The following is a 13,987-nucleotide window of genomic DNA, read 5'->3' as shown; positions in this document are numbered from 1 at the left end:
CGCACCCGCGGAAAGTCGCAAAACCATCGTAAAAATCGGGACCGTTTTACGACGGTCGCGAAGGCTTCATTTCCCGACGGATTCACTTCCTGGAAATGGGCTAGTAGCGCGGCCGTGTCAATTACGTGCGTGATGACGACGGAACGCGACGACGACACGAACCCGCCCATGTGACGCCGCCCGACGCCTAAAAAGGCGCGGGCGACCACAGAATCTGTCGGGCAGGATGTCGGAGCCTAGGCGAGCTGCTCCTCGCTTTATTGATGCAGACGTCGAGGCGCTGATCGATGCCGTGGAGCAGAGGAGGGGCATCATCCGCCCGCGGAGAGGGCATCGCCAACCTGCCAGCACGGTACGCCAGGCCTGGCGTGACATGGCTGCTGCCGTCAGTGCTGTGGGGCAGACCCCTCGCTCAGCAGAGCAATGTAGGAAGAAGCTACACGACCTCACCAGGTCTGCCAGGGAAGTGCCATGAGGGTGCCCCCTAGTCACAACCATCCCTCCCCCTTAACTGCCCGGGGGGGGGGGGGGGGGGGGGGGGGAGAGGGATTGGGGCAGAGTTATTTGAGGGTGGTTCACAAAGTTGTCACAGACCCAGCGCTCTGGCCCCGAGGAGAGATGCAATCGTCTGATGACAACTTGCCCCCCCCAAACTGTGCCAGTATCTGAACGGACTGCTGATACCTACCGTTTTGTAATGATCTACCTATGTTCCCCTCCCCCAACAGGCCAAGGCCGCTCATAACCACCGTGAGCGGCACAAGACTGGAGGGGGTTCGCCCAACATGCACCCCCTCAGCACCTTTGAACAGAGGGCACTGGACCTTGTTGGGGGGTCTGCCACCCGCGATATCGCGCAATGCGAGGTTGGCGGAACTGCAGCAAGTGAGACAACCCTCCCTGACAAACACTCACCCCTCCCCCATCCTCTGTCCCTTCACAAACCCTGCCCACTGGGACACCTCCCCCATCCTCTGTCCCTTCACAAACCCTGCCCACTGGGACACCTCCCCCATCCTCTGTCCCTTCACACACCCTGCCCACTGGGACACCTCCCCCATCCTCTGTCCCTTCACAAACCCTGCCCACTGGGACACCTCCCCCATCCTCTGTCCCTTCACACACCCTGCCCACTGGGACCGTCCAGCGGCCTGCCGAGCAAATCGAAATAACCCGTCTCATTCTCTTCCCTAGGACGTGATGCCGAACGACCAGGGCCGTCTGCCTCCAGACGGAGACAGGAATCTGCCGCCACCTCACCCGGGGCCTCACAACAGAGGGTGCCCGATCAGCGGGCAGCCCTATCCGCCCCAACCCAATCTGCGGACCAGGACGCACAGAGGGTTCGAAGTCCACCACCACCACCAGAAATGGCCAGGGACAACCCTCCTGTCGCTGAGCAGCCCCACACCATGGACGAGGCCCTAAGCATTGAGAGCGTCGGGCTTGCGGCACTGCTTTCTCCCACCACATCCATCATCCCAGAGACACACACCCCGGCGGGCCTATTTAGTGATGAGTCTCCTGGGGCACAGTCTGGTTGGCACATCACAGCTGAGCAGGTACAGCAGGTGGAGGTCGGAGCAACAGAGGGCCCGGACTCGCGGAGGCCAGACCAGGCCCAGGATGCAGCTGGCTCCCAGACGTTTTCAGAGTTCCTGGAGTTTCTCAACCCACCCAGACAGCCGATGCCTCAGGAAACCCAGGGAAACAATGGCGGGAGGAGGGCAGCCTTCCTGGCTCTGCAGACGCTGTTAGAGGAGTCGAACCGCGTCCAAGAGCAGGGAGTGGTGCCGCTCATGGCAGAGACCCAGTCCGACACCGCACGGGTGGCATCCGCGGTGGAGGCAATGGGTCAGGTTATGCAAGACGTTGGGGTTAATGTGCACGCGTCATCCTCGGCCCTGGACAGGGTTGCCCTCTCACAGGCAGCAATGTGCCAGAGCCAAACCGACATTGCCGGCGCCCTGCGGGCCATGACACAGTCTCAGCAGTCGATAGCACAGTCGCAGCAGTCGGTCGCGGAGACCATCAACCGCCTGACACATGTGCTGGATGGCGTCGTGCACACACAGGTTGAGATCGCACAGTCCCTGGCGGGAATGTCTAACTCCCTGGACTCCGTCTCTGCAAACCTTTGGATCCTGGTGGATACCGTTGCAGGCCTCCAGGACTGGCAGCGCCAGGTGTCGGTGGTGCGACGGGGAACCTCCCCGCTCGCACCTCTGTCCCAAAGTGAGGCCCGGGGGCCACCGGGCTCCCCGAGGGAGGAGGCGGTTTCGGGGCCCGTCCCATTAACTCCATCACGGGACGTCCCGGAATTCTCGGCCTCCCCCCGTCCCATCCCTGGTGCATCGGGTGGGCAGCAGGCAGAGCAGGGTGGCACAATGTCACCCGAGACGCCCGCAGAGCAGCCTGGCCCATCAAGGCCGGGTCGCCCCAGGAAACGCATAGCCAAGGAGAAACGAGTCGAGGGGGGCGATTCGCAGCAATCCTCCTCCACTCCTGCTGTATCATCTGGGGATTCACTTAGACGTAGTGGTAGGGCCCGTAAGGCAACTAAGATAGACACTGAGTAAGTTGGCACGGGTGAAGGGCACAGTTTAGTTGTAGGGGCTAGGGCACCTGTAAATAATTGTTAATATTAAACGCACTGTTCCACCTTACTTGTAATACCGTGTGATTGTTCCACAGCCACAGGAATCGTGATGGTGACCGAGTGTCGCTGGGGGTGACGGGTGGTGAAACCTCGGTGCCGGGTGTGCAGTCCCTGCCCCTACCCCCCTCCCACAGCTAGCCCACGCGGGCACGTGATGGAGTGTCAGTGACGAACTCAGCGGCCACCAAGGTGGATGGTTCAGCTATTGGCAAGGGTCAGACTCTCTCTAACGATTCTGAGCTCACAGCTCTTCGCAGAGCGGGCTGTCATCATTCCACATGGCACTGATCACACCCGCTGACACAGCCATCAATGTTGTGCCATTCCGTCTGTACCCAGTGATAAGCGTCATGTCGAAGTGGAGCAGTGTACACTGAGGGGGGGGGGGGGGGGGTTGTGGTGGTAGCAGTTGTGTGGTGACCCTCTGCATGACTAGCGATGCAGGTGGTGGTTTGGTGTTCATCGGGGACGTCACATGCGATGCGTGAACCGTGCTGCCACCAGGGCGTCGCGTGCCCGCCGTCCTTGCCGGGTCCGTCGTGCCGCCTCCTGGACATCACCAGCACCTGGGTCGTGTCTGCGTGCTGCGCCCGCCACTCCGCCAGCGTCCTCCTCCTCCTCCTCCTCTGTGCTGGCACCACTGCCACTAGCTTCTCCCTCCGCCTCCTGCAACAGGTCATCTCCCCTCTGCATCGCCATGTTGTGCAGCGCACAGCAGACCACTACAATGCGAGCGACCCTGTCGGCCTGGTACTGCAGGGCCCCTCCGGAGCGGTCCAGGCACCTGAATCTCATCTTCAGGAGGCCAAGGCAGCGCTCCACCACACCCCTGGTTGCTGCATGGGCCTCGTTGTATCGTGTTTCCGCATTGGTCTGAGGCCTCCGTATAGGCGTCATCAGCCAAGACCTCAGCGGATAACCCCTGTCACCTAGCAACCAGCCCCTCAGCCGGGGGGGGACATCCCTCAAACATCGCAGGGATGAACGACTGCGCTAGTATGTAGGAGTCATGCACACTCCCTGGGAACCTTGCACAGACGTTCATGAACCTCATGTGGGGGTCGCACACCACCTGGACATTAATGGAGTATGTCCCCCTCCTGTTTGTGAACACTTCCTTGTCCACAGCAGGCGGGCGCATGGGGACGTGAACACAGTCGATTGACCCCTGAACCCTCGGTATCCCGGCCACACTGGCAAATCCACGGGCTCGTGAGTCTTGACTTGCTTGGTCCTCGGGAAAGGTGATGTAGCGATCGGCGATGGCATAGAGGGCGTCGGTCACATCCCGGATGCACCTGTGCACCGATGACTGGGAGATCCCAGAGACGTCTCCGCTCGGAGACTGGAAGGAGCCGGTAGCATAGAAGTTCAGAGCGACCGTCACCTTGATGGCTACCGGGATCGCGTGTCCTCCCCCCGTTCCACGTGGGGCGAGGTGCGACAGGAGTTCGCAGATATGTATCACCGTCTGCCTACTCAGCCGGAGTCTTCTCCTGCAGGTGATGTCCGGCATTGTTAGGAAAGAGACCCGGACACGGTACACCCTCGGCTTTGGTCGTCGCCTCTGACGCTGTGGCTGCACCCTCACTCTCTCCTCTTCCTCTTCCTCCTCCTCCTCCTCCCCCCCCCCCCCCATGCTGCTCGACGACTGGCAACTCCTCGGCCCTTCCCTCTGCTGCTGCAGCTGGCCCTGCAGCCACTGCGGGTTGTGGGTGTGGATGCTGCTGCATCTCCAAATCCAGTAGAGCGGCCCCAACCACTGCGCAGGACATAGCCGTTCTGTTCCCATGCATCGTGCTAACCTACAGAAGGGTGGTGGGAGGCAGAGAAACGGGACATGTTAGACGGACGTTAGTCGACACCTCGGCAGCCGCCAGCCATGGGATACCAGTGTGTCCCGGTGGCCTGGTCGCGCTGCTGACACGCGGTCAGCCTAACCCCTGGTCACTTTCTGCATCCAACGGCCAGTAAACTATGGCCTCCTCACGGGTGCGTCAGTGGCCTGTGGCCGGAAGCCACAGGGGAACCAGCGGCCGTGTCCTCGTCACCGGCACACCATGGCATGCTGGCAGACATTTTGTTACGGGGTTGGACGGCTCACTCTCTACCTAACCCCCCCCCCCTCCGTCGCCCCCCACTGCCCCCTCCGTCTCCCCCACTGCCTCCCCCGTCTCCCCCACTGCCTCCCCCGTCTCCCCCACTGCCTCCCCCGTCTCCCCCACTGCCTCCCCGTCTCCCCCACTGCCTCCCCCGTCTCCCCCACTGCCTCCCCCGTCTCCCCCCTGCCTCCCCCGTCTCCCCCCCACTGCCCCCCTCCGTCTCCCCCCCACTGCCCCCTCCGTCTCCCCCCCACTGCCCCCTCCGTCTCCCCCACTGCCCCCTCCGTCTCCCCCCCACTGCCCCCTCCGTCTCCCCCACTGCCCCCTCCGTCTCCCCCCCACTGCCCCCTCCGTCTCCCCCACTGCCCCCTCCGTCTCCCCCACTGCCCCCTCCGTCTCCCCCCCACTGCCCCCTCCGTCTCCCCCACTGCCCCCTCCGTCTCCCCCACTGCCCCCTCCGTCTCCCCCCACTGCCTCCCCCGTCTCCCCCACTGCCTCCCCCGTCTCCCCCACTGCCTCCCCCGTCTCCCCCACTGCCTCCCCCGTCTCCCCCCCACTGCCCCCGCTCTGGACCCCCTCCCGTTCCCAGGGATGCCTTCCCCGTTGTGGCCAGACTCGAGCGGTGCGCTGAGCGGTGCGCTGAGCGGTGCGCAGAGTGGTGCCCTGACCTCCTCCAAGCAGTCGTCAGCCAGGCCGACTGGTTGACGAATTTAAAAAGCAGGTGTGTTTCACGACGTCCAAACAGGGCGCCATGACGTCGGGACTTCGGCCCATCCGGGCCGGTGAATAGCGGGGGGGCTATCAGTGGCGATTCTGGTCGTGTCAGGGGCGGGAAGGAGGCGTTTGTCGGGAAACGCGACTCCGACATTTTGCGGGGTTCGGAGAATAGCGGGAGGGCGTCGGAACAGCGTCGCCGTAAAAATTTCCGACGCCCGCTATTCTCCGAACCGTCGTGAGTCCGGAGAATCGCGCCCTGTATTCCTGGACAAGATAGTTTCTCTATTACTCCTGCTACCACTTCACCACTCTTCACTGGACGTTCCAACCTTACCTTATATAATTGAACACTACTCCTCTCACCCTGAATTCCACATATTCCCACCTTTTCTGGCAACATTCTTCCCTAACTACATAACCCCTCATCTCTCATCATTAAAGATTGACTGGCTCCCATATCTCTTAAAATTATGACGTCTTTACCTGCACCTCCTGATACGCATGAATAAACTTTACCCACACAAGTACATTCTTAAAAGAGATCTGGCACCTTCTTATCAATCACCTCTTGATCAGGCTGTACAATCTTTGCACCTCCTTCTCTTCATTTGGGCTTTCCTTTACCACTTTTACAAACCCTACTATCTCATCCTGTTTTCCCACATCAGCCTTCCCAGTGCTTTTCTTCAACCACCAACACTGACTTTACATGGCCTAGTTTATCACAGTGAAAACATTGAAACTTTTCATTTCTTTTCCACCCTCCTGGATTTATTTTTTAATCTGAGGTACACTCTCCTTATTATCTCCCATCAGATCACCATTGCCTCGACCACTTGAGTATTTCTCATGTCCCCAGTTTCTATCCCTCACAGGCTGAAACTGATGTCGGAAACCAAGCTTTGATTTATGAACTAATTCTTAGTCATCTGCCATTTCTGCTCCTAATCACGCCGTTTTCACCCTCTGCTCTTCCACGAGTTCTCACTACATCAGGAATTGAATTTTTAAACTCTTCCAAAAGCATAATTTCTCTGAGAGCTTCATACGTTTGGTCTTCTTTCAAAGCCCTTATCCACCGATCAAAATTACTCTGTTTGAGCCTTTCAAACTCCGTGTATGTTTGACCAAATTATTTCCTTAAATTTCTAAATCTTTGTCTGTAGGCTTCAGGCACTAGTTCAAATGCACCTAAGATGGATTTTTTCACCTCGTCATACGTCCCAGATACCTCCTCCGGTAGTGATGCAAACACTTAACTAGCCCTACCTACCAGCTTTGTTTGAATCAGTAATAACCACATGTCCTGTGGCCATTTCATTTGTTTAGCTACCTTCTTTACCAACCTCCTTCTCATCAAACCGTGGCAATGCTTGGACATATTTAAATCAATCCTCACCAGGCCTTCGACCATGACGCTCTTTATCACTATCACAGAACATTACAGCGCAGTACAGGTCCTTCGGCCCTCGATGTTGCGCCGTCCTGTGAAACTCCTCTAAAGTCCCTCTACACTATTCTACACTACACTATTCCATATGCCCATCCAATGACCATTTGAATGCGTTTAGTGTTGGCGAATCCACTACTGTTGCAGGCAGGGCATTCCACGCTCTTACTACTCTCTGAGTAAAGAACCTACCTCCGACATCTGTCCTATATCTATCTCCCCTCAATTTAAAGCTATGTCCCCTCGTGCGAGCCATCACCATCCGAGGAAAAGGGTTCTCACTGTCCACCCTATCTAATCCTCTGATCATCTTGTATGCCTCAATTAAGTCACCTCTTAACCTTCTTCTCTCTAACGAAAACAGCCTCAAGTCCTTCAGCCTTTCCTCATAAGATCTTCCCTCCATACCAGGTAACATCCTTGTAAATCTTCTCTGTACCCTTTCCAATGCTTCCACATCCTTCCTATAATGTGGTGACCAGAACTGCACGCAATACTCCAAATGCGGCCGCACCAGAGTTTTGTACAACTGCAACATGACCTCATGGCTCCGAAACTCAATTCCTCTACCAATAAAAGCTAACACACCGTACGCCTTCTTAACAACCCTCTCAACCTGGGTGGCAACTTTCAGGGATCTATGGATATGGACACCGAGATCTCTCTGATCGTCCACACGACCCAGAATCTTACAATTGGCCCAGTACTGTCTTCCTGTTATTCCTTCCAAAATGAATCACCTCACACTTTTCTGCATTAAACTCCATTTGTCACCTGTCAGCCCAGCTCTGCAGCTTATCTATGTCCCTCTGTAACTTGTAACATCCTTCTGCACTGTCCACAACTCTATCGATTTTATTGTCATCTGCACATTTACTCACCCATCCTTCTGCGCCCTCCTCCAGGTCATTTATAAAAATGACAAACAGCAGCGGCCCCAAAACAGATCCTTGTGGTCCACCACTAGTAACTGGACACCAGTCAGAACATTTCCCATCAACCACCACCTTTTGTCTTCTATCAGCTAGCCAATTTCTGATCCAAACTGATCCTCGTCACTATCATCCAACTGTACTTTTCCCTTTATGTCTGCCAATTTTAACTGACTGTCATGTTTCATGGCCATTTTCTGAAGTTCAAAGTCTCTCTCTTTATCTTTTTCCCTGATCTGTATCTCCCTTTCTCTTTCTTTTTGTTCTGCCCAGGCTATTCTTTCTGTTTTCCCTTTTTCTCTCTCTTTTTCCACTCTCTCTTTCTTTTTCCTCTCCTCTTCGTATTCAAGCTGCTTTAATTCTTTCTCATGTTCTATTTTTTAAATTTGCAACTGAATTTTTGCTATTTCCAATTAGTCACACTCTATCTCAGGCAACTTTAAATGCTTAGCCACTGCCATAATGACTTCACCTTTTTGCATTTTGACAGGTAATGTTAACTGCAATGTTTTTGCCAAATCAAACAGTCTGCTTTTAGTTTCTGTCCATAAGGTATTGCGTGTGACCGTCTCCACCCCCGAAAACCTCAGAGCCTCAGAAAGGCCCATTGTCCACAACACATTCCACACTTAAACTAAAACACCACACCTGAAATGCACCCACAATATGCTCACCCCTCACTGTCTTTAGGTTCACTAAGCCAATCCAATAGATAGACTTTTATCCCCCTCGAGGCCCCAATTTCTTGTGGGACAGGGTTTAGAGAACCCCAAAGTGTGTTATGGAGTTCACCTGACCCACAAATTTTAATAAATTGTGATATGGGGAGCACACGGCCCACTCTACAGGAGTGGTACAGCAGAAATGGAAAAGTATTTTTTAAAGCAAAACAATGTTTATTCTGTGAACTCAAGTTAACCTTTTTAAAACATACAGTGAACATCTTAGCAACCATTAATTCAAATACAACTCCCAAAGAATACAAGACTAAGTAATCCTTTAAGCTTTCCTTTTAACATCCAGAAGACTTAAAACACCATTTACCAGAAGCACATCAGGTTAACGTCACTACTGTTATTAGCTTTAAATCACCAAGATCGATTTACAGTCTTTAGATTACAGAGAGAGACTCTAATACACCTTCTAGCTGTGACTGCAGCCATCCAGCTCTGGAAACAAAACTAAAACACACCCTGCAACAAACAGCCTAAAACCAAAGTAAAAAGCTGACACAGGCCAGCTCCACCCACTCTCTGACATCACTGCAGTAATAATCACTAATTTCTTAAAGGTACTCGCACTACAGATGCTTATATAGACACCAATTTATAAATACTAATTTCTTAAAGGTACTCTCACATGACACCCCGATCCAAAAGCCTCTCATGGCAGTTTTAATAGGCTGTGAGATTTTTAAACAAGAAATGCCTGTTCGGTTAAGAGACAAGCCTAATGGCAAACAAAGGGCAATGCCACTTAACCCATTAAGCACCAAACAGCTTGGAGTTGAAGTGATAAAGACAACAGCCTAGGTTTTTAACCATTTAAAAGATTTTACAACAAAAACCCATTTTGTCACTGGTTTAAAACCAGAACTGTCTGCGGCATTAAACTTGATCCTCCCCAGGCCTCAGTCCGAAACCTCAACTGCTAAAAAAGGCATGTCAATCGTTGCTTCTCCTCCTCCGTTAACGACAAATCTGTCCAGAAGAGGTTCCTTTCTGATGTTGAGGACGGCCATTTTGCGAGTTTCCGATTTCATGGTTGCAGACTGGTCTACGATGAAGGCCCACCTTCTGGCTACAGGGAGAAGCCCGAAGTCACGCATCGCTAAAAAGTTGCCAAGAACTGTTAAATTGAGAAAACTGTCGTTATTTTGAATGTTGCTTTATTAAGTTTAAGAAATTAACATATCTTGTCAGTTGTGCTTTCTTTAACAGCCGGCAAATTCATCTGCAGAAAACCAAGTTCGTTCAGCGCAAGATTGGTTCAGTCGTATATTCAATAAGTTATTGTGTTTGATATTTTTAAATAAATATTTAAAATTAGCTTGAAAATTAAAACTTCTGACAATGTGGAAGCTGGTTTTAAAAAAAACACACAATTTTTATAAAAAGCAAATCTATGTTCCAAGAGAAAACATCGTTCTAAGATAATTGATTAACAGTAATTTGGCAGCAGTCCAACTTTTACATATATAAAAAATGTTTAGGGATCCAAATAGCATCATTCCAAGTTATCCACCCACTATACGCCCTTTTTGTCCCTGCAAGAAAATCAACCCTTTCAACAGGCCTTTGCACGGCCATATTCCATTCCGGAATCAATCTATACTTTGACTTAACTATTTGCTGTCTCTCTGTCTTTCATATTTCACTTTCTAACTCTGACTTTTGATAAATCTTTCAAATGGTTAAAAACCCAGGCTGTTGTCTTTATCACTTCAACTCCAAGCTGGTGCTTAATCGGTTAAGTAGTATTACACTTTGTTTACCATTAGGCTCGTCGCTTAACCGAACAGGCTCTTCTTGTTTAAAAATTTCATAGTCTATTCCTCCCTTGGACGTTGTGGGAAGTAGTTCTCTCCCATTTGAAGGTCCTGAATTTATTTTAGGAGTCATGTCCGCCATAAAATCAGCCTTACACCCAATTTGTTGGTCATCAACTACGTTGACACACACAATTTTTGAGGGAGTAAGGGGGCACCCTGAGGGATGCCCGTGAGGGGATAAGGGGGACATCGCGAGGGACGTCCGTGAGGGAGTAAGGGGGACATCATGAGGGACGTCCGTGAGGGAGTAAGGGGGACATCCCGAGGGACGTCCGTGAGGGAGTAAGGAGGACATCCCGAGGGACATCCGTGACGGAGTAAGGGGGACATCCCGAGGGACGTCCGTGAGGGAGTAAGGGGGACATCCCGAGGGACATCCGTCAGGGAGTAAGGGGGACATCCCGAGGCATGTCTGTGAGGGAATAAGGGGATTATCCAGATTTCACAATGGCAGCGAGTTTGCAGCAGCCTGGGGAGGGGAAGGGACTCTCTCTATTCCTTGCTCCAAAGTATAGAAGGATGATTTGCAAAAATGCAAAAAAACAAGGATAGGTTCCTCGCAACGCTCCATTGCGCAGTAGGAAATGGAGGGAGGCTCAGACTAGTGACAAGACACACAAAGCTGCTGTCATTCTTCTGAGCCTGTACGAACAACAAGCAAAGTGTTTTTTTTTTAATTTGGAGTACCAATTAATTTTTTCCAATTAAGGGGCAATTTAGTGTGGCCAATCCACCTACCCTGCACATCTTTGGGTTGTGGGGCGAAACCCACGCAAACACGGGGAGAATGTGCAAACTCCACACGGACAGTGTCCCAGAGCCGGGATCGAACCTGGGACCTCACCACAAGCATCAACAAGATATAAACCCCATGACAGCCGTTCTAGCAGCATCCATGGAGAAACATCACTATTTTTTGACCTAGAGGGAGAGGCAGCTGACCTCCACCCCGGTACAGATAGACCCTCTTCAAATGGTGACCAAAGTACCCAGACAAGGAAGGTCAGCACAGTGCCTTTGTATCACAGAGAGACAAATGTCACACAACAGGCTGTTGGCATGTGGTGCAGGGCGGAGTGCCGGTGTGTGGGGTGAGGTCACCCTCTGTGGGGCGGTGGAGCTTGGCCAGGGGGGTTGCTTATCCCCATATATATCTTGGACCAAGGTTTCCTCTGGCTGCTAAGTATGGAAGACTGGATTTGCAATGAATTACGCAGAAGTGTTTTAAATGCTAGACCGGTGTCACTCTCCGTCAGATTGTGAAACCACCTGATTTCACACAAACCCCGCCTTTTTTAATGTACACAGCCTGCATTCGCATTTCTGGACACTTAAGTGATAGCTGTTACTCTAGTTGGAGTTCTCGATAACTCTCGCCATCAAAATGATCACCTACAACGTCGCTATCAAGACTGGGGAAGAGTTTTGTGCAGGAACTTGGAGTTATGTGTACTGTACCCTGATCGGAGAGCGGGGAAAGAGTCACCGAACCAGTGTGAACAGAGGGTTATTTGGTACCCTGAAGGAGGGATCTGTAAGTATATATACACTAACAGAGGAAATGCAGATTGCAAACATCAAGAGTAATTCAATTGTATTGAAACACTTCAAGGTGGACCATGCTGTACAGAGACGAGTTGCATTTAATTCCACTCTCTGTAATTTCTAAGTCAGGATGTTTTGCAATACTTCTATCAATTTTCAGGATAATGTATATTTTTGGGGAAATAATACCAGCAGAGGGGGTACAGTGCATCAATGACACCAGTTCGCCCAATTACAATCAATGTTACATTAGACAGAGTTTGTATATGGATTAAACAAATCATTTAAAAAAGAAAGACGGGCATTTATATTGTGCTTTGCACATGGACCGAGTGTCAGAAAGCACTTTACAGCCAGTGAGATTCTTTTGAGGTGCGCTCGCTGTTGTAATGTATGAAATTCAGCAGCCAATTCCACACAGCGAGATCCCACAAACGGCAGTGTGGAAATGGCTAGATAGCGGCATTCTTCCAGACAAAGGGGATGATGGGAAAGCAGCAAATCCAAAAAAGGAGAATAATCTATGGGGCTTTCGGGTTGTGCCGCTGATTGAGCTAAATGCCAGGGAGAACTCCCACCTCTTTTTTCAAATAGCATCAAGGAGTCCATTAAATCCACCTGAGCAGGGGCATGGGGGCCTGGGTTTAACACCACACCCAGGGAGTACTGCACTCCCTCAGTACTGCACTCCCTAAGGGCCGCACTCCCTCAGTACTGCAATCCCTCAGTACTGCACTCCCTCAGTACTGTACAACCTCAGTACTGCATTCCCTCAGTACTACACTCCCTCAGTACCGCACTCCCTCAGTACTACACTCCCTAAGGGCCGACTCCCTCAGTGCTACACTCCCTCAGTACTGCACTCCCTCAGTATTGCACTCCCTCAGGGCCGCACACCTTCAGTACTACACTACCTCAGTGCTGTACTCCCTCAATGCTGCACTCTCAGTACTGCACTCCCTCAGTAATGCACTCCCTCAGGACCTCAGTACTACACTCCCTCAGTACCGCACTCCCTCAGTACCGTACTCCCTCAGTGCTATACTCCCTCAGTATCACACTCACTCCGTACCGCACTCCCTCAGTACCGCACTCCCAGAGTACTGCACTCCCTCAGTATCACACTCCCTCAGTACCGCACCCCCTCAATATCACACTCCCTCAGTATCACACTCCCTCAGTACCGCACTCCCTCAGTACCATACTCCCTCAGTACCGCACCCCCTCAATATCACACTCCCTCAGTACCGCACTCCCTCAGTACCGCACTCCCAGAGTACTGCACTCCCTCAGTACCGCACTCACTCAGTACCGCACTCACAGAGTACTGCACTTCCTCAGTATCACACTCCCTCAGTACCGTACTCCCTCAGTAATGCACCCCCTCAATATCACACTCCCTCAGTACCACACTCCCTCAGTACCGCCCTCGCTCAGTACCGCACTCCCTCAGTACCGCACTCACAGAGTACTGCACTCGCTCAGTACCGCACTCCCTCAGTACCGCACTCCCAGAGTACTGCACTCCCTCAGTACCGCTCTCCCTCAGTACCGCACCCCCTCAATATCACACTCCCTCAGTACCGCACACCCTCAGTACCGCACTCCCAGAGTACTGCACTCCCTCAGTACCTCACTCCCTCAGTACCGCACTCACAGAGTACTGCACTCCCTCAGTATCACACTCCCTCAGTACCGCACTCCCTCAGTACCGCACTCACAGAGTACTGCACTCCCTCAGTATCACACTCCCTCAGTACCGCACTCCCTCAGTTCCGCACTCCCTCAGTACCGCACTCTCTCAGTACCGCACTCCCCCAGGACCGCACTTGCCCAGTACCGCACTCCCTCAGTAATGCACTCCCTCAGTACCGCACTCTTTCAGTACCGCACTCCCTCAGTACCGCACTCCGAGAATACGACACTCCCTCGGTACCGCACTCCCTCTGTACTGCACTCCCTCAGTAACGCATTCCCTCAGTACCGCACTCCTTCAGTACCGCACCTGCTCAGTACCGCACTCGCTCAGGC

General features: G+C 52.5%; 1 protein-coding gene across 1 annotated transcript in view; it reads left to right on the top strand.

Annotated features, from left to right (window-relative positions):
- The first annotated feature begins 11,795 nt into the window (after positions 1-11,795).
- Positions 11,796-13,987, top strand: part of LOC119958293 (polyunsaturated fatty acid 5-lipoxygenase-like) — a 142,117-nt gene continuing 139,925 nt past the window's right edge. Inside the window, exon 1 of the mRNA XM_038786726.1 lies at positions 11,796-11,945. Within this exon, the coding sequence (XP_038642654.1) occupies positions 11,796-11,945 (150 nt within the window). The remainder of the gene's footprint in view (positions 11,946-13,987) is intronic.

This window comes from Scyliorhinus canicula, chromosome 29 (assembly GCF_902713615.1).
Source record: "Scyliorhinus canicula chromosome 29, sScyCan1.1, whole genome shotgun sequence".
NCBI lineage: Eukaryota > Metazoa > Chordata > Chondrichthyes > Carcharhiniformes > Scyliorhinidae > Scyliorhinus > Scyliorhinus canicula.
Note: the sequence above shows the minus strand (reverse complement) of the source record. Positions and strands in the feature narration are given on the sequence as shown.